General features: G+C 28.1%; 1 protein-coding gene across 3 annotated transcripts in view; it reads left to right on the top strand.

The window, feature by feature from the left end:
- Positions 1–3,470: 3,470 nt before the first annotated feature.
- The window catches only part of LOC100166052 (transmembrane protein KIAA1109), a 33,523-nt gene continuing 15,174 nt past the window's right edge, over positions 3,471–21,819 (top strand). For 2 of the 3 annotated variants that reach the window (XM_016804468.1, XM_008181952.1), the window contains exons 1-24: positions 9,197–9,290; positions 9,351–9,500; positions 9,579–9,734; positions 9,837–10,098; positions 10,168–10,357; positions 10,426–10,548; positions 10,619–10,819; positions 10,874–11,071; positions 11,180–11,299; positions 11,516–11,764; positions 12,026–12,198; positions 12,284–12,418; positions 12,486–12,677; positions 12,763–12,916; positions 17,052–17,197; positions 17,263–17,536; positions 17,629–17,873; positions 17,933–18,059; positions 18,128–18,229; positions 18,289–18,568; positions 18,636–18,824; positions 18,904–19,024; positions 19,092–19,368; positions 19,600–19,743. In XM_016804468.1, the coding sequence (XP_016659957.1) occupies positions 9,581–9,734; positions 9,837–10,098; positions 10,168–10,357; positions 10,426–10,548; positions 10,619–10,819; positions 10,874–11,071; positions 11,180–11,299; positions 11,516–11,764; positions 12,026–12,198; positions 12,284–12,418; positions 12,486–12,677; positions 12,763–12,916; positions 17,052–17,197; positions 17,263–17,536; positions 17,629–17,873; positions 17,933–18,059; positions 18,128–18,229; positions 18,289–18,568; positions 18,636–18,824; positions 18,904–19,024; positions 19,092–19,368; positions 19,600–19,743 (4,056 nt within the window). In that variant the 5' untranslated portion in view covers positions 9,197–9,290; positions 9,351–9,500; positions 9,579–9,580. Of the gene's footprint in view, positions 3,789–5,473; positions 5,753–5,873; positions 6,018–6,166; positions 6,311–6,391; positions 6,493–6,570; positions 6,718–6,777; positions 6,902–6,962; positions 7,052–8,335; positions 8,435–8,501; positions 8,610–9,152; positions 9,291–9,350; positions 9,501–9,578; positions 9,735–9,836; positions 10,099–10,167; positions 10,358–10,425; positions 10,549–10,618; positions 10,820–10,873; positions 11,072–11,179; positions 11,300–11,515; positions 11,765–12,025; positions 12,199–12,283; positions 12,419–12,485; positions 12,678–12,762; positions 12,917–17,051; positions 17,198–17,262; positions 17,537–17,628; positions 17,874–17,932; positions 18,060–18,127; positions 18,230–18,288; positions 18,569–18,635; positions 18,825–18,903; positions 19,025–19,091; positions 19,369–19,599; positions 19,744–21,819 lie in introns of those variants that run through there. The other variant, XM_016804505.2, reaches the window with a different exon arrangement.

Genomic DNA, 21,819 nt, shown 5'->3' with positions numbered 1-21,819 from the left:
GATTTAAGGTAGGTGGTACACACTGAATATACCTAAGTGTTTAAATTTTTTTTACTTTTTTAGATTTTAGTGGAGCGACGAATGTATCAGTTTTACAATGAAGTGTGTGTGTGTGTGTGTGTGTGATTTTTTTTGTTCGTTTCCACATTTTGAAGAAGTAGGTAAAAAACTCGATTTCTTAATATATATGCTATATAATTTTAAAATATTTAGACTCTTTTTTGTTATTTATAGAAACTAAATTTGTATTAGTCTCTTTTCGATTTATGTACCTATATGTATGATAAAAAGTTTGTTCATAGAAAAAAGCTTGATTAATGTTTTCTGAGTCTCTTTATTCAATAGACTCCTGCTTAGTATTACTATAGTAATAGATCTAACAGTGAGTTAGTGAGTATAATAACCAATTGGAACTACATTAATATCGATATTATTATTTGTATTGATATGATGACTAATTGAGTTACTAAATATGACCTAGTATTAATTATTATTTATTATTATTTAGTGCCAGCTATATTCATAGGCAAAAGTGTTTGAGATTTGGGGGGGGCTAAAGCCCTACTATAATAATATTGGATAAGTATCAAAAAATAAATTAAGTTATTTGGGAGGGGGGGCATTGACAATTTTAGGGGCTTAGACCCTAAAGCTCCCTTCTATTTTCACCAATGAGTATATTTATATAATATGTTATGGTAAATTACATCATATATCGGAATATAAGTAGGATAAATACGTTATTTACCTACCTATGCAAATATGGGATTAGGTATTGTGATTTTTAAGTGAATCATATATATTTATAATCGCGATATGAAATGGGAAATGTTGATAATATAATCAGATACCTAGGTACTGAATATTATCCTATTGTTCTTCTATGACTGAACAAGTCAGGTTTAAATAAACCCACTAATTAAGATAAATATTGAATAGGCAACAAATTTTTTTGCAGTTAATTTTCGTCAATAGAGTTTTTTGTAAATGTTTGTGATTTACTTCAAAAGTACAACACAACTTTCAAATTACCTAATTAGTTTGGGAGGGAGTCTAACTTCAAGCACGCCGTGAATATCTATAGTTAATTTTGACAAGAACGTTAGGTAGGTATAGGTAACTACTTATATGTAGTAATGTAGGTAGGTACTTATATGTACCTAGTTATGTATTTACTATTTAGTCAATAACGAGAATATCTGGTTTATAACGATAGTTAGTGTTCAACACGATTATAGATACCTACTTTAATCGTGGTGTACAATGTCCAACCTATAAATTACCTAGTACCTACCTATTTGTATGGTAATTAACGTTAATGACCGGTGAATAACGTTATTTTTCGTTTAATGTAATTTGTCATAACATAATATATAAACAAAAATACAAAATATTTAAATACCTACTTATAATATACTTTCTCAGTATTCACTATACACCCATTAGTCATTATTTTACTTTAACTGTGAGACAATTGTCTACTTCTGCTGCGCCACCATTGCTATAGGTATACCTATATATATAAGTATAGGACATGGCCTATGGATAGTAGGTACTAGGAAGGTATAGCCTATAAGTAAATAAGTTATAATAATATAATAATATACTTAGGTACTCATGTTAATTCTAAAGTGCATATACCTATAGGTAGGTACTGCCCTGCTACCAAGAATTGCAGTAACTCCAAAATTGTGAAAAGTGAGGTTATATAATATTCTTATTAATTGAACTATCCCGCGTCTTTTTTTACTAAGGTAAAATGCAGTAAGAACCACTATAAACTCCTTGATAATCGATTATTGTTTCAAAGAAATTCTGGAATTCAGGTAAAATACTAAGCAAAAGTGCAGTAAAGCCATATACTAAGAACAAAAGCAGCAAGTCCATGGATTTACTGCATTATTTCTTAGGAATCGGATTTCTAGAAGTTTTACATGCTCTTACTGTATATTGCCTTAGTAATATTGTGTGTTCAAATGGCTTATTTGCCGTAACTCCACTAACCTATGTTATAACAATATTTTATTAATCTACCTTTATATCTTGATACAAGTCAAATCACTACTTTTGTTGTTATTAATGTTAATATTATTATTATTTACATAAATCAGAAAATAAAGAAATTATGTTTTAAAATGTTTTATTACTAATTAGTGTTTTTATCTAATAAATTTACAAATCAATTAATAATATTCTTTTATTAGGTATAATTATGATATTTTAGTATTTTATATTTCTTGTGCTTAGGTAATTAATTCATTTCATAAATATAATTAATAGGCTTTTTTTACTGGGAATAGATTATTAACTTAATCAACTTATTTATATTTTAGTTTAACTTAATGTTTCAGTAGAAGACTGCTGCAGAGTGCAGAGTGCACATAATATAAAAATTAAGAATCATAGGAATGGATTTACTGCATTTTGTAAATTTAATGTGGGTTATTTCCTAAGTAAAAATGCATTAACTCCTATAATATGTTTAAAGGTGGTAAAAAAACATACAAGAAACATTAAACTATTAAAGTACAAAAAAATATATCAAAAAAAAATTTGAACATCTATTAAAAATAATTTATAGAAAAAATCATTAAAAAATAATAACTTCTGGGTCAAAAATTAAAAAAAACCTTTAAACACGATTTCCCAACATTTCACTTTTTGGAGTTACTGCAATTCTTGGTAGCAGGGCAGTATATTGGCTATAACCTGAGTGCCTATTATAATATTAACGCCAATATTAACCTAGGTATAATTTATAAATATAAACATGATGTTAAGTAGGTACACTATTTAAAGTTATACTATATTACTATTCAAATGTATTCGCATGTATAGGTATATTTATTATAGCCTGTAGTTAAGTAGATAATGCATTACATTTTAAAAACTAACAAATGAATCGATCGCGAAAGCTTTTTAATTTCGACGTATACAGTCACGCAAGCCGCGAATTCTCGATTACGCGTTCCGTACTTCCCACGAATTGAGGTATATATTATAATATTTTAGTTCGTGGTTATTTGAATTTTACATATTTTTTAGCTACACTAGGATAGTATATAAACGAGATGAGATTATAATATTATTATAAAAATAGTATTGTCGAAAGGTACCTCGCAGGCCGCCTCGTCACTGTAGACCTATATTATTACGTTGCTAAAATTATATGTAATATTATTACTATTATTATTATAATATTGATATATTATATTTTGTCTTCTGAATCGGTCAGGCGTATAAAATAGTTCAGCGACTCAGACAATCAGACAATCAGACAGCTGGAATGGTGACGCGGAGTACAAGCTTTGGAAACCATTGACGGTGGTTTACTGGTGTGATAGGGAAGCTGCTGGTGTGCGTCAGTGCGTATGCTTTTTAGTTAAGTTGGTTGGGTGGGGGTCCTTTAATTCGGCGGCGTGTTATCGACTGATAGGGGCGTGTCTTGTTTTAATCACTAATCACTACACAATCTCGTTCAAAACACCGTCGACAATCCCGACGAGCTGCTCTAAGCCGCTGGTTAAGTGTTCGCGACGAGCTCCGCTATCCCTCGTCCGACGATATTATAATTTATTGTTTATATTTCACAATAATGATTTTCAGCTGGCCGGACGTCCGTTTTCCCTCAATCGCATGAAACGCGTGCCAATACAAATGCGACAATAATATTGTTATTATGTGACCAACGCCATCATAATACTATGATACCGCCCGGGTGCGACCAATTCTGCACCTCCACCGAATTCTCGTCCGACCGGTGACGAAAATATTGGACCTTTTTGAAGGTTTGTTTCCGGAAACGTTTTCGCCGTGTATACTCGCGGGCGCTGTGCAGTCACCACTTGTTGTGCCAGTGCGCCGCAAGGATAACTAGTAACTACTTACTGCTATTGTCACTACTACTATAATACTACTTTAATATTGTGATATTCCTATTACTTTTTACGAACTTTATATATAGTTCTCCCGGGATTGAGGGCTCCTAGAAATCAAGTTTGTCTTGTTTCGATGGAGATTTTCTGCACGTTTACAATCAGGTTTAATGATGTAACTTAATGTCCTTATAGGTATACAGTACCTACTACTAGTTTTAGTTTTGCTCGATTCCTATAGTCTTTTGAAATTCTGTTTTTCTACAATTAATTATATCAGCCACTATACATTTTAGTTATGTACTTATATATAATATTGTCAGCATAACAAGAGTTGTAAAATACTGCCAGATTACCACATCAACACATTTTGTCAATCACGAAACGTTACATTGTAGTATTTCATCAGAATAATAACTATCAGGTTCACGACATTTAAACTACCTTTAAAACAAAATACTTCAATTATTTTGTCAAGTATACAAATTCAACAGTTGTTTGGCAAGTTAATTCTTATAGGTTTAATCATACTTTATTGAATCTAAATGCTTGTACTTCCATGTAATGTTAAAATATCAATAGTATATACCTACCCAATATTATTTTAATATTTTTACCTAAACATTTATAATTTCTTTAAGTGAGTATTTAACTTATACCTACCTAACTAGTAATATTTTCACATTTAGAAAAAATGCAAATGGCCATAAAAATAATAAACATAATAAATATTAGTCAACTACCTACCTACTTGGTTAAATTATTTATTTAATTTAACACTATCCTGGCAAGTGGGAACTAACAGTTATAATATTTACTGAAGAAAGTAAAAAACCTAATGAAACTTCAATGTTATGTGAGATAGGCAAGGACAACTAATTTACTGTTTTTAAGAAAAATAAATTTTTTATTATTTTTGGATTTGTACCTACAAGAAAATGAAACATTAATTTTAAATCTAATTTTTGAAAAACAAATTAAATTTTTAATTAGAATCAACTAAAAAGTATGAAATTGAATGTATTTGTTTAAGTGCACTTATTAAAATATGAATTTAATTTACTTCTTAGATAAAACTAATCTGATTGTTGTTGTAATAGTGACTAATTTATTATTTAATGGTTGACAGATTAATGATTAAGTATACTATGATTTGATTCCAGTGTTATATGTGAATTATTAAAGTTTTGTAAATCTAATTGGTAAATCGATAAAGAATATAAATTAAAAAAAAACAATGTATATTTAATTTTATTTGCATGTGAAATTGTATTAAGTAATCATTAATTAATAATTACATATATTTAGATATATACTGGCTACTTTATAATTGTATGGTAGGTACTTACATTTTTTTTTTATATTAAAAACTTAATTTATGAAGGTTAAATGTAAGTTACATTTTACACTAGTAAATAAAAATCCTTTAAGTTAATAGTTATTATTTTTATTTTTTGAATCTCTATTGATAAAAATAGAGTCCTAAATATATAATTTTTTTTAACTAGATTATCAATGATATAAATGATTTAAACTGGTCAATAATATTCCTAAACATACTAATTTATATTTATAATTTTAAATCTTTTTGGTTTTAGATGTAAAGTACCTATATTGGCTAAATAACTTCAAAATGGATAAAGAAACAACACTTATGTATCAACCAGCCAATCGTATGGAGGACTCTTCATGGAACTTGACTGACGTTCATCTAGATGATATTAAAATGGATAGTAATTTTGCCTGGATGCTGTTCTCACTGATATCTGGGATGGTGTGGGTAATTTATATTACTTACTACAATTCTAGAGTGACAGCATATATTGTCACCAGACTGTTGACTAGGTTCTACGCTACAAAAGGATATCTTAGTATAGGTAAATGTATTTATTTTAAGTTAGTCTTACTTTACTATTTACTCTAATTTAAAAGTTTTCAATAAGCATAAAAATATACGTATTATTAATTATTATTAACTAAAAACAAAATATTTTACAGGTTCTTTTACTGTTTGTGCTCTTTCTGGTAAGATTATGTTCAGGGATATTATTTATATTACTGAAGATTATACCATAAGAGTACAGGATGGCTGGTTGATATTCCGTTGGTGGCGATCTTATGTTCCTAAAGATGTATCAGAAGGTTAGTGAATAATTTAATTATTATTTATATTATTATTTTAAGATGGGTAGTATTAGTCCATTATTTTATATCAAAATACCTACTTATTTATTATTTTTCATTTTTAAATTAGCTATTTTATTATATTTATAAATATATATTTTTTTCAGATTTGTCACATTCTGATACTAGGCTGTCCGTTATGTTAAATGGGTTTGAACTACATGTATATAACCGTTGTAAAATGTATAGTAATTTAGAAAAAGTATTTAATTTAGATCCGTCAATTATTCCTTGGGACGAATTAAGTGTCAGTAAGTACAAAATAAAGAAATAATTTATTATTAGCTAATTTTGCTTAGATAAATGATACTTATTATAGTTATAATTTTTAGAAGAAGAGGAAGCTAAAAATAATAAAGATAAGAAACAAGAAGCAGTGCTTGGTAAAAGTTGGAGGGACCTTATACCTGTGATAAAAATGGAAGTGTCGTCTGTAAGTTTTATTATTTATTTTATTTCTTTAACATTTTTCTGTGGTCTTATTGTGAATGTTATTATAATTTAAATGTAGGGCCGAGTAGTATTTGGCAATCGACTTATACCAACCACTTTACTAGTCAATGTTGAAGAAGCCCATTTTGTGTATTCCACTAAACCAGCTGCTTCAAAACTGGATCATTTCATGCATTTTGTTAAATGCAAAGCAGAAAACTTTAAAGTAAAATATTGTTATATTACATAAATTATTTATTTAAAATTACATTAATTAATATTATAGGTGATATTAGCACCAAGTCCTAAATATACTGGCATGGCAGATGATCCACCTCGATACATGGGTGCTGGTTTTGTTGTGTTTTCATCAAATAATATAGAACTTTACTACTACATGGACGAACCAGGTAAACTTTTAATAAAAAATATCTTAGATTATCAGTAATTAGTTACAAAATTTGTTTTTAGGGGTTGTACCTGAAGAACCTGAAATGTTACAATTAGCAAATGGGGATATAGTCGAATCTGCTCCACCCATTTGGGGAATTGACATAAAGGTATTTAAAATTAATAACTCAAGACTCAACATTTTATAGTAATATTAAACTTAAGCATTTACGGTATCTAGTAAAAAGTCCCGTATCACTGTAAGTATCTATGTGAGATTGTGACCCATAAATATACAATACCTATACAATTTATAATATCTGTTTTGCAAATTATTTTTGAAAACCACGAGAACCTTCATTGTCAATCATGCGTAAATTCTATTTAACGAATTCCTCTGTATTACAATTTTTTTTTGTTCCCCATGAGACTTTGTTATATGGAAGTTACATCGTATTTAAATGCGGTAATTTCAATTTTCAACAGTGATCTATATGAAAATCCCAATATAACCTAACCATTAATATATAGCAGAATAAGCTATAAATCCATTTTATAGTGAAAGGAATTCAATTCCAAATGTTTCTATCACATTTTTAGGGTTTTTGCGTTTTAGCTGCTATTTTTATAACTATTTGGCTATTTGATGTTAATTTGAATAAAATTATGTAATTATGCCATGCACACATTGGCAAGCGTCAAGTGTTGCACTAAATTCCTATTTACTAAAAGTAAAATGTAATAATATGAATGGCCACTCGCCGCTTGGCGCTCACTAAATCTATTTGTTCTAAAGATAAAAATATTTTGTAATAAATATTTCAGATATGTATTAGAAAAAGTAAAAGGTTTTAATTTTAAGTAACTTTAAGATATTTATTGTACAACGTGTCAATATTCCAGTAGTAAAACATTGTAATACATTTTTTTTTTTTTTAAATTGTAATTTTTACAGTAAAGTACATCTAGATCATGAATTTTAGTGTTATAAATCTCGATCCCTTCTTATGAGTAAACAAATTGAGTGAGCAGGCCATGTCTGTAGGTCGAACAGCCTTTTAAATGAAACCCTGGTAGAAAGTTAAACAGGAAAGATCTAAGAGTCGCCTAGAGTCTGCCTAAAGCTGTGGAAATAAAGGCCTTAGATAGCTTTGGGCAATCAGAATCAAGGATGATTTAATCAAATATACTCAGGAAAAAAAATATAAGATATTGTTGATGGAGATAGATTAAAAAAAAGTAAAGTTAACGGAAGGGAAACATTTTTTTAATAATAATAATGAATAAGTAGTGAATTTAAGTACACAAATTATGAATTCGTAAACTTTATTTTAATTGTCTGTTCGTGATTTTTTTAAGCAATTTATTGAATATTATTTAACTTTATTATTTTAATTCAACGTATTAGGTATACTATATTAATGTTTATTAATTAATTATAATTATTTTTTTAGTGTGGCAAAGGGACAGACTTCAGTTATGGTCCTTGGGCAGACCGACAAAGGGAACATTTATTCAAGTTATTCTTTCCACAAGATTATCAGCCCCTCAAGGTTAATATAATTTTTTTAATTTTCCTTTTCTTTTAAGAATAACTATTAATACATTTTTTTATTTTAGGTTAGTGATCCACCATTACCTGGTGAAAAACGTCAAGTACAAGCATTTGACATTCGTCTGAATACACTCTATGAATCTACTATTGACATATTATTTTCAAAAAATAAAGTAAGCTTTTTTAATTATTATAAATTTACTGCTAATTGATTAGACTTATTATTTTTTTTATTCCAAAAAGAATGAAAAACTTACATAAAATTAATAATATTAACTTTACAGAAATTAACCACCAGTACAATTGACTGAATTACACCTTATAATAGGTATTAAACAATATCTGGAAGATCGTAATTGTATACAATTAGGTTCATCAAATAAAAACTGTAGAACAAATTAATAATTACAAAATGTATTGTAAATTTAATTTTCTGTAAAATACAATTTGAACCTTATATCTATTTGGCTTTTGGTTTACAAAATCAGTATACAAACTTCAAAAATGTCCAGTAAATTTAAATAATGTAATAAGTTTAAATGTCAAGTTCAAATAGGAACATTCTTAACCTTGCCTGATCAATCCAAAATTATTTGTAGTTAAGTTTTGTGCATATACATACTGATTAAGGGGATGGAACATTTTCAAATAGAAATTTAAAGACCTCACTACTGAATATATATATTTTTAAATGAATGCATTAATTGTATTTTTAGGAAACTAATGCAATTCATATTAATGTTGGACCTGGTTCATACATGGAAATTACTTTACCGTGGCTAGTAGCACATGATGGTTATACTACTAAAATTACCGGGCAGCTACTTCATTTAGAAGCAACTACAAGTTTACAGGTAAGACATTTTTTTTTTTCATATACAATTTATATTGCTAATATATTGTTATGTTTAAAGTTTCGCAGTTTATTAGAATGTGAAACATTAGAATTTACTGCTCATTGCCACTATCCAATTCAGTGGAATGATCATCAAGAATGGTTGTTTAATTTAACTGGTTGTAAAGCAACAGGGTGGTTTACTTATGCTCATAAAGGTTTTTTCAAGGTAAGTCTTAAACAAATAAGTATTTTAATTTATTAAATTTTTAGTTATTTTTATTTTTTAATTTTAATTTATAAATAGAGATGATTAATGACTGGGCTAGTAAAAGTAGGCCAGATATTTTACATTTTGTGCCATATACATGGAAGTTTTCAGTTCTTATGAAAGAATTTGAATTAATAACTATTAGTAATGAATACAATTGGATCGATTGTTCATCTCAAAATCAAGAAAATGGTAATTATAATTTATAATCTTTAATAATATTTAATTAAAGATCAGCCAATTACAATATAATTGAAATGTTTCTAATTTTATGTATTGTTTCATGGTATAAAGCTCTTATTGCGGCCAGTGGTGATTTATTTGATTTTTCATTTGATCTCCCATTTACGGAGTTTTTGCCTGACACATTACCTCTTCGATTTTGGATTCAAGGTGAAAGTATAGATTTATCTATGTATTTGCCAGAAGTATACACCAGCCGAAGTGTTTTGTTGTCATTAAATCAAAATGCTAAATTACTCGGACGTGATGGAAAAGTATATAGGTCAAAATTGGATGACAATGGACGTAAATGGAGAAATGTTTGTCAAAAAGGGTAAGTATAGGAAATTATTTTAATATTTTCAAAATACAGTATTGTAATAATTTGAAATGTTTAATTTAGTCTTGGATGGGTAGACTGTTGGACCATGCCAATTGTTGCTTTATCAATTAATTTTATTTATCATCCAATGCCAATGTATGGACCACCACCTCAAGCTGACATAACTACACCAGAAAAAGAAGAAAAATTGCTTTCACCAATGAGAATGCAACATCATAAAACACAAAATGTTCCTATTCATTGGACTCGAGTTAGAAGAATCTAAAATAATTTTTTTTATTAAACTAAATAAATAAATAATTTTTTTTTTTATAATAGGACGAAGGTAAAAAATTTGACCCAACTACTTTACCAGCTGACAAAGTTAGTTTAGAGTTGGAAATAGGTTCATCAATTATGTTTTTGTATGGATCTTGGCTCAGGCATTTCTTTCATTTAAAGGTAAATTATTTTTATTTATCAATAAGTGATGTGTTCTAACCTTAATTCTTTTATTCATGTTGTGGTTTAGGAAAGCATATTTGGTGAAGATCAAATTTTTACAGACATGAATGATAAACTAAACCCAAAAAGTGCAAACACTGACAAAGTTACAGATCAAGATAGTAGTTCTTTATCCGATGTAAAAATGCAAGTAGATCCACGAGAATATAGACCATTGGAAGTAGTTATTTCCATCACTATGCATGATTTACAGGCCCACCTTATTAAAGTAAGTTCAACAAAATATTTTAATTATAAAATGTAACATCATCTATCTTTTCAGAATTGTAATGATAATGATCCCCCTTGTCCAGTAATAATAATTGAACGTTTTGGACTGGAAATGAAGAAATCTTATAGGGACACTCAGTTACAGTTATTGTTATCACCTAGTTTACTTATATCTAGTGATAAATTGGGAAATCGACCACTAAAAGATCATCATTTAAATCAAGGACATTTAATGCTTTCTGCTTTACAGGTATATAATATATTAAATAATAACTTATGAATACTTTATTTATACTATTTGTGTTAATAAATGTATTATATACATGTATATAATATTATTATATATGATATCCTTTAGATTCGAGGTCATGCTATGTTTAGCGATGCTGAAAGAAATCTCAACCAAGACACATTAGAATATGCTTGGTTATTAGAAATTCAGTTGGGAAAACTTAGCGGGAAAGCTACTGCTCCGCAAGTAAGATGTTATACTTCTTAATTTATCAAAGTTTCAAAATATTAATTATTACAATACTCAATAAAGTTTTTTCTAAACTTATAAATAAATTATCTATTGTTAAACTATACTTGCTTGTAAATATTGCTTTTTCAAACTTTTTATTTGTATCTTAACCTTGGATGTATTAATCTTTATATATATATAATACAAAATATTAATAATAACATTTTTCAGTTGTTTCATGTTGTGACTGGTTTAGAGACTATGTTCTTACTAATGTTTGATTCAGAAAATCAGCTCAAACCAGCTCATTTACCATTAGAATGTCATCATGGTTCACCTCCATCAACCTGTCCTCATAATGATCCACAGGCCTGTTATAGATGTCCCACTGCTGATGAGATAAAATACCGAATGACTCGTGTAGCTATTGATGCTATAGATATCTATCTAGTCGAGTCTAGTACAGCTATTAATTTTTGGGTAATATATTTATTATTTAATAATGATTCAATATGTATTTAAGTTTTTAATTATAATTACAATCAAAGGACCTAACAATGGTTGAAAATAATCGATCTTAAGATCATTTAATAAGCATCTATTAGTTTAGAATTGGTTTAATTAAGGAAAGGATTAATTTAGGAAAGGGCAAATCATAGCATAAATGTTAAGCAATATAATATGTGGCTTAAATGAAAAAAAAAAATTAATCAATGAATTATTATAATTTTATATTTTTAGGCTTCCCCGTTACGACTATCACATTGTAACTTACATAGTAATCATCTCAAGTCTGGTATTACATTAGTTATTCCAGCTGTAAAACTCAAACAATTTATTTGCGCTGGTGCACAAACTACACTCGGACTTAATAGTAACACTAACACTACTGGAAGTAATAGATCTCAGCATCGGTATACATATATTTAATTTTATTATGCTAATAGTTAGAATTTTTTTTTAAGGTATATTGATTTATTGAATGATTTATATTTTTAGAAATATTAGTGGTATTTCCAATGAAAATCAGGAAATGTGGCTAGAAATTGGTTCTGCATCATTAGGTCCTTTTATACTTGAATTGGCCTCTTCTTTATCTGACTCTGATAAAAACTTACATCTTGTTCAACATAAGTATGATTCTAGTATTTAAATCATAATATATTATATTTATTTTATACTTTTTAACCATATTTTATAGATACCTTAAACTGCATGATGATTGTTACAAAAGATTATGGTTTTTGTGGCCAAGTGACAGTAGATCTCTTGTGACGGGAAAATGTGGTTGTGTTGGTGGATGTGCCTTTTTTGGACGTAATCAAAATGGCCAACGTTTTTTTAAACCGTCTAGAAATGATATTCAAGATGGCATCAATATTGCAGCTTTAAGGTTAATTAGTTTTTATTGTTTTAGTGTAAACTTTATAGTTTTAAGTCATAATTAATTGTTTATTTTTTAAATTATTATTTCATAGAGTAAATGAAAGTGGAAAAGATCCAGGATTCGGCCAAAGTATTTTACATGATTGTCAATTAATATTTCATACACCACCGTACAATATTGGTAATGGTGTTGTTATACATGATCATCCAGTGCCACAATGGCCAAACATTCGTCTCGTAAATAAGGTAAAAATAAGTTCATTTTTGTTTAATATAAGGTTAAATGCTTATAATTTATGTATATTATTTTTGCTAATTTAGTTCTGGTTTTAGAATTATAAATTTTGTTAAGATTTAATTTTATCAAAACTTAATTATAATACTATAATGACTCATCACTGTATATTACTATGCATAAATTAAAATATAGTTGAGATTATTTATATTTATTTACATTAATTTATAACGAGTTTAAATCAGTGGTTCCCAACCTTTTTGAGACTATTACCCATAAGTCGGTTAGATATTAACAAACACCCCTCCCACCCAAAAAAAGTTGAGAAAAAAAAAACAAAATATATATGATTATAATTATAATTTATTTTAATTTTACCCCTCAAAAATCGTGTTTTTACCCATTAGGGGGTTATTACCCCCCTAAGTTGGGAACCGCTGGTTTAGATGATATAAATTAAATGATGGGTCTACTAAATTGGTGTAAATACTATACAAAATATTATATTGAGTAATAAAGTATGAGTTATAAATGTTGTGTTTAAAACTTCCTTCTTAGTCCTTAGCAATTTTATTTTAGGTAGTTTAACTTAATATTTAAAAGTTGTTTAAAAATTAGTCTTGAGTATGATACTATCGTATCACTACAAATTTATTGTATAGTTCATATTACTTTGTGTAATATTAAAGAAGTGAAACATTACACTTCACAATTTTTTTTTTTAAATTTTAAGTTAAATGAGTTAAAAAAAGCTATTGATCTAAAAATAGCCATAATCAGTCATGGAACTGATATGTTCAAGGCTGCCTATGTATTACAAATAAAAGTTGCTTGACATCACGGTTGAGTTATTTAACAATTTAAAGATAGGATTTTCTAAAAAATTTTTGTACTTCATATGTATTTATTAATGAAGACAATATTCTGATCTTAAATTTAATATAATTTATCATGTTCTAGTTATTTTTACATAATTTATTTGGAAATATGTAAAATGTAGTGCTAGTTATATTGCCGCACCACCGTATGGTCTTTGGTATAGATATAATTTTATAACATTTTATCTAATCATTTTAAATATTACTTATAAAATATATTATATAAGTTTATTTCAGTAATAATTTTATCATCTGAAATACTTAAATACACCTCAGTTTTAAAAAATAGCATCTTCAGATTTTGAAAATTTTGAAAAGTAAACAATAATCTGCAGAGAGAGTATTCTCAAACTGGGATACCCTTACCATATTTATTTTCTTAGATTATAATGTACTATATAAGCCAACTAAATTTTAGTGTTTGATATAAATTTAAGCCTTATAAAAATATAATATCATGTTTGTAATATAAAATGCCACATTTTAAACAAATCAAATATCATAATTTGATTACTTATTAGTAGAGCCCGGATTTATATGCATTTAAAAAGTGTCAAATATGATGCAAATATGCAAGGAAAAAGTGGCTCAATATGCAATTATATGCCATATGTTAAACATTATAAAATGTTATTTTTTTTCTAAAAAAAAACACATTTTTACACCAAGGAAAGTAGTTCCTACTAGATATTCAGTGTCGGCCTGGCCATGGCCGCTGGGCCACGAACGCGGCCGGGGCCCCTCCGATTTTTTTAGGGTCTCGTACAAGTTTAATATAATTCATTATTAATTGATCTACTGTACAGCGGAATGCCATCCATTCAGCGGTTTTTTTTTTTATTTGTTTGGCGTATGCCTGGTCTATGCATGGAGTAAGAACCCCGTAAAGTATTTATCGATATATTTACCCGTACCTATACGCAATTTTTCTTTACAGGGCCCAGATGCTTGCTTTTTATTATAGTGTGAACAGGGCGCTATAAATTATAATAGTACAAGTTTCAAGTAATAAATAGGAGAAGGTTTTTTTGGATTAATTGTGTTAGGTACTGCATGTTGAGTTAGGTTTTTATCTCTCCTTAAAAACAATGGGCTCAGACGAGGCCACGAGGGCCCCACTCACCCACCCTACTGCAGCGGTTCCGCTGTTGGATTTATAATACTATACTTCTACTTATACCAATTATATGTATATATACCTAATAAAATATTAAACAACAATAAAGATTTTACATTTACTTTTGAAAGTTTACGTGAATAATATTACGAATAGGCAGTGGCGAGCCGAAGTGGTCAATTTTGACGCAGTTGCGTCAACTTTTCAAAGGGGGCGGTGCCACCCCGTGACTATGGAGCAGAATTACATGCTAAAGCCTGACCTCTTGGCTCTTTTGATCACATTTTATTAACATCATAACTTTGTTATAAGTAAAAATAGGATGGTGGTGGTGGTGGTGGCGGTAAGTACATAATTAAGAAAATGCGTCATTTAAAATTGAAGTTCTGCAGCCCGCCACTACGAATAGGTATATAGGTAGCTTATGGATTTGTCTTCAAAGTTAAAATTCTATAGGCAATATAAATATAATTTTGGTTTTCGTAATTTTGTTTCTATGTAATTAAATAATAATTATTTATTATTTTGTAGTTTAAAATATTTCAATAATTTCATAGTTTATTAATTAACGAATGATTCCCCTCGTTAGGCTTCGCGTTAATATTATACGTAGTGATTTTTTAAGTACCTATACCCGCTCTATTTTTTTATTTAAAGTATACATATTATATTCAAATTCTGATTTTTAAAATCGGAATCCTTTTTTTTTACTTTTAACAAAGTAAAAAAAATAATGTACATTTAGATACATCTACATTTAAAAGAACATAATCCGGTAAATAATTTGCAGTAAAAAGGAGACTCTCATTTGAAAAATAGAAGTTTGTATAGCCACAGGACACTCTAATATTAATACCAAAAATATCAGGAATTTGAATATAATATTGTCTTTAGGTATACCTACTTAAATAATTCTATAAATCAGAATTTGAATAAATGCATTTTTAAAGGAAAAAAGATGGCGGGAATTTTGTATTTCATGATAGGGCCCATTAAAAAAACTGATCCATGGGCCTTTTGTGTGCCAGGCCGACACTGTAGATATTCTATCATAAACAAAAGAATTTTTATATAGTTAAACATTTAATACTTTAAAAACCAAAATGCAATATTTTATAATCTTCATTTTTTCATATTTTAAATTGTTTAAAATACAATGTCTACAACACACAGAAAACTTAAAAAAAAATAACATAAAAAAAAATAAAATCATCTATAAATAATATTATTCGTTATAAAAAAAAATTGTAAAATTGAGTTACTGCCTTATTTGTTACGAACATCGAAGTAACAACATATTATGTCGAAATTCAGGTATATGTGAATTATTGTTGTTAATATAATATTATCCATACGAGCTCCGATCTCATGCATTGTTGCAAAAATGACGATTTTTTAAGAATATTCTTGTAAAAGACCCTGTCAACGATTTTTTTCTCTTTTAAAATAACTAAAATATTAATATTTTAAATAAAATAGGCAATTTATTAAAAACCCATTAAATATGCATATTATATATGCATTTATTAACCAATATGCAATATGCAATAATCCTCTAAATATGCAAAATATGCAATATAAAATTTGGTGTTTAAATTCAGTGTGAGATGAACCGTGGACATTTTAGAACCCCTTAGACGTGCATACACTTAGTAAAAACATGCAAATGCATATAAATCCGAGCTCTACTTATTAGTTAGCTACCTGCCTACCTATTACTTATTGCACATATATACTCAGTTACTCAATTTATATTTTGTATTTTAAAAGTTACAAATCAGAAGTTATAAATAACAAATGTTTTTAACCCATTAACGCCGTGCGTTGCCATATGGCAACATAGATTTTTTACAATAATTTTTAAGATATAACATATTATGTTTTCAACAAGATGTCAGTTAAAATTGTAAATAAAAAAATTCCGGCGCTAATAGGTTAATTCACTTTTTTTTATTAATTAAATGCTTGCTTTTTTACAAATCCAGCTATTTGGGACATAAAATGTCCCATTATTTCTGCTTTAATTTGACTGCTAATTAAATGTTATACATTATCTAAGGAATAATAATTTATAAAGAACGAATAACCATTTTTTTTTAAGAAAATCAAATACATGCTTTTTATTTAAAATGTGTAATCGGATCCTGATAGGTATACCAAGATCAGTCTGAGGGAAGCAAGAACAGTCCTAATGCCCCAACAAATATACCATACACAATAGACAGTGAAGACATACCTTCTCCTTTACCGACACACCCATTATCTAGACGTTTCTCATATTCATCTGCTGCCAGCAGGTTTGTTTGGAACTTTTTTTCAGCAATATCAGTTGCAAAATATCGCTTATTACACATTTTTTTAGACTAAATGGAGTACAAACAATAAGTCGCGAAGTGCCGTATTCACGGCTAATTGATGCCAGTCCAACCCCTGTACTTAAAATGGATTCACGACCACCGTCACCTCACAGGTTTAATACTACTAGGTCCATACTAAGTGTGCCCGAAAACACATTAGCTGTAGACAATGGTTCCTGCCCAAAGTATAGTGTTTCAGATTCTAGACTTGCTGTTGACTATTTTAACACAACAGCCTTACAATATAATGCACTTGTTACAAGTGCCCAGAATAATTCAGTACGTATTTTTATTCGTCCCAAATGGCTGGCGAGAGTGACTGGTATTTTTAAAATACCAAATTGGGTTTTATTTTTCTGTTTTATGTTTAGATTAGTGCAACCAATGCTGATTCCATACATTCCTTGCACCAGACAAGTTCAAAACACCCGTATTCACGAACTATATCTATAACTAGTGATAATCCATCTGAAATCTTTTTTTCGGCTGAAGAAGATCTTACTCTAAATAGTAATCTTAAGAGTAATGATCGAATTACATTGGGATCGGCCAGGTGTTCTTCATTGAAGAGCTCTTTGAACAGCAGTGGAATTGGTCAAAATGAATCTTTTATTAAGTTAGCATTTTAATACAGCAAATTTTAAATGTCCATATTTTATGTATGATTTGTTTAAGGAATCATTTTGGAAGTGAGACAACAATCATACCAAGCAGTCCAGCGCTATTAAGTAATATTACTGGTTCTGATAACACAACAGTTGATAATCAAGACCATACAATATTGAATATAGACACCCTAGAAGTAAAAACAAAACTAATTTTTAGTCAAATCAATTTATTTAATTTATGTTTATTTTATTCTATATTTAGTGTGATTTAGCGGATGATGAGAAAACGTTACTTGCTGTGGACATGAGTAGAGATGCCAATCAAAGTCCGTTGTTGAAATCTAAACATAATTTAATTGATAATGTATGTTGTTAATGAAAATTGTCATTAAAAGTATATAAATTATTATAATATTATTTTAGGAACCTGATGGAGGAATTATAGATTCATCTGATTCACGTTCAATATCGAGTACATCTTTTATGTCTGCTGTATCATCTCAAGAAGACTTGGCACTTATAAATTTGCACATGCATATCAACAAGCCAATTGTTGATTCTCCATTATTACTCACCACTTATACAAATCATTTGTCACAAACAAGTTGTAGTAATTGGTCTCAAACATCATTACCAGCAGGATCTGATGCGTTTACTGTTCCTATTTATCAGCATACAGTAGATGACCGTCTTGTATTTATTGGTAAAATTTATATAATTTAATGAGTTAATTTGTTATTTGTAACTTATACTTAAATACAATATTACAGGTAGTAGATATTTACCTAAATTTGAAACTACATCTGAAGGTTTTACAAGCTTAAAGATGGTGCCTAGAACAGATTCCAAAGAAAAAGAACCTAGTCCACTTAATACACAAACACAATCTTCAAAGAAATATACATGGGATCAATCACAGTTTGATTTCACCCAGAATGCAAAAGAGACATTTGAAATTGGTAGTGTACACTGTACACATACAATGTTACATATTTTTTTTTCATTATTATTATTATTAAACTAAAATGTATTTTTCAGATTGTGAAGAGGAAATGGTATCTTTACGAAGTGAAACTGGAACAAGAACAACAGTTGTGATCAAACTCAAAGGAGATATTGATTTGATGGTCACACCATTAGCCTTAGAATCACTACAAAAGTATTCATAATATTTCAAATGACTTAATTTCTTTGAAAAATGTTAAAAACGTTTTTATATTTTATAGGTTTGTTGATAGTTTAATTCCAACATTCAGTAATCTCCACCCCCTCACCGTCTTAAACCACTTACATTCCAGTTGCATTAGTCGTGTTGAGGCTGCTAACATACTTAAACGTGATAAATATTTAAGCCAAATGCAGGGTGGAGGAAGTAAAAGGAGTACTGTGGAAAGAGTAAAACCAAATTTAAATAAAGATGCGCAACCTGATTTACAGCAACCAAACCGTGTTTATGAAGAATTTATTGCTTCACAAGTTCAAGGAACTGTAATTTTACCAAAAGTATGCTTACAAATTACGTACCGTTGTATATAATTGGAGTTTTTTAATAGAACCTTTAAATTGTTTATAAACATTGTTGATTGCTCACTTTTAATAATTGAGTTCTTACTGATTGTTCTAAAAAAAGTTCTATAAATATTAAAATATTGTATTTGGAAGACGTTTATATGGAATCGGTTTGATATTTTTTTATAATTAATCCATCAACTAAAATATTCTTAAATATTTCAGATTAACATTTGTGTACTACAAGCATCCATTGTTGAAGAAGTTATATCTTTTTCGGCCCTAGATAATATTAGAGATTTGACTTGTGTATCATTATTAGCAATATGTCTTGAAGAACTTACTACTAAGTTTCATTTTAGTAAACAGGTTTGTATTTAATAAGTAAATAATTAGTTTTTATTTGTAATGTGGTCGAATGGCGAAATTAAGAAGTATTGAAGAGTTGAAACAATAACTATTTTTAAAGGGGATTTTAAAGGAATGTTTGATAAGATATTAAGATAAAAAATAAAGTTAACAAATTTCAATTTATTTCATGTATTTTCAAAAGAAATGTTTTGAGGTGTATGTCCGTATTGTTTTGGATTGTTGTATGAAATATATTTAAAAATATTTAATCGATTAGACTTGACTTAAGTTGATATTTTAGATTCTGAGTGAAACGATGAATGTATTGATTTTACAATGATGTGTGTTTTTTTTTTGTGTCTATCATCACCTTTTAGGACCGTAAAAGTGCTTGGATTTTCTTCAACAGTATCTTTTCTGATAGGAAAGTGAATCTAGTTATTACTTTGGGGGGTCAAAAGTAAAAAATGTTCAGTCATTTTCAAAAGCGCCGTGAAAAACAAAAGAAAAATTAAGGAAAAAACGGGAATTTTAACGCAAAATCTGTTTTCGAGAAAATCGATTCTGGTTTTCAGTGTTACTCTAAAACAAATGACCGTAGATACGTGAAATTTTGACTGAATGTTTATGTCAACATTTTCTATACACCATGCCTTTTTTTTTTTAAATATTTTGACTTATTTTGAGCTGTTTAGGAACATTTTCAGTTTTCAATTTTTTTAGTTTTTTATTCTATCAATATCATTAAAACTTTATTTGTTGGGTACAAAAGCTTGAAAATTTAATAGAAGGCTCCTAATATTATATTGTTTCAAAGACAGATGAAAACTCTTAAAAATCCAGAGTCACAATTTTTTTTTATAATCATTTAAAGTTCAAATATTGACATAATACGTAAAAATGACAAAAATTTCAAAATTATTTTAAGTTAGAAATTCATAAAAAATTTTCTTTTTAAATCTAAGATTTAAAAATGTAATGCAAGACTCCTCATAAATTTGTCTACCTTTATGGAAAAAAAAATGTCTATAAGAAACTCAAATTAAATTTTTATGAGCGTTTGAAATTCATATTTTTACATTTGATATTCACTCTATTTCTCATGAACGATTTCCTTATTTTGTTGTAATTAAAATACGAATGACTTTAGATACTTGAAAATTTCACTCAATGTTTATATTAGTAATTTCTATACACAATAAAATAATGAACTTTGAAAATAATTTGACTCTTTTTGAGCTGTTTACGGACATGGTCAGTTTAAAATTTTTTTTTCAGTTTTTTTTTTCTATAAATATCAATAAAGTGTTATCTGTTGGGCCAAAAAGTGTAAAAAATTAATACAAGGCTCCTGATATATTGTTACAATAGCAGTTGAAAAATATTAAAAATACATAGGCACGATTCATTTTTATAAGCATTTAAAGATCAAATTTTGACAAAATTTATCAAATTTAAAATTGAATAATTATTTTGTAATTAAAATTTTATAAAATTTTCAACTTTTATATCTAAGGATTGAAAGTTTAAAACAAGATTCCACGTAAGTAGTTAATTCTGTTACCAAAAAATCTAAAAAATACATAAGCACAGTTTATTTTTATAGTCATTTTAATTTCCAATTTAGACGAAATTACATATTAAAAAACCCGGAATAACTATTTTAGTTACCTATTTTGTTATGATTGTAATGATTGTATAATATTATTTGTGGGTACTTGAAACTTCTAAAGTATACTATTATATATCTATGATAGTACCACAATTTGTTGTTGATGTATAACGTGTTATAAGTACCTAATGGATACAGGCGCGGATCTAGAACATATTTACGGGGGGGGGGGGGGGGGGGCATCTTAAATAAAATGTCAGCCTAAGTCTGATAAAAACATTGTACATACCATGTAAGCTAATAGGCAAATATTATTATTTAAATCCCAGTTTATCAGTACAATAAAATATATAAAATTATTAGATAATTAATAATAAAATATAACAAATATTAAAAATATTAAAAATATAAAAAAATGGTCACAGAACAAAATCCTTTCGTCTTTTAAATAATTAGATAAGTAATATAAATTGTTTAATTAA

The sequence above is a fragment of the Acyrthosiphon pisum genome, chromosome A1, assembly GCF_005508785.2.
Source record: "Acyrthosiphon pisum isolate AL4f chromosome A1, pea_aphid_22Mar2018_4r6ur, whole genome shotgun sequence".
In the NCBI taxonomy this organism is placed as follows: domain Eukaryota; kingdom Metazoa; phylum Arthropoda; class Insecta; order Hemiptera; family Aphididae; genus Acyrthosiphon; species Acyrthosiphon pisum.
Note: the sequence above shows the minus strand (reverse complement) of the source record. Positions and strands in the feature narration are given on the sequence as shown.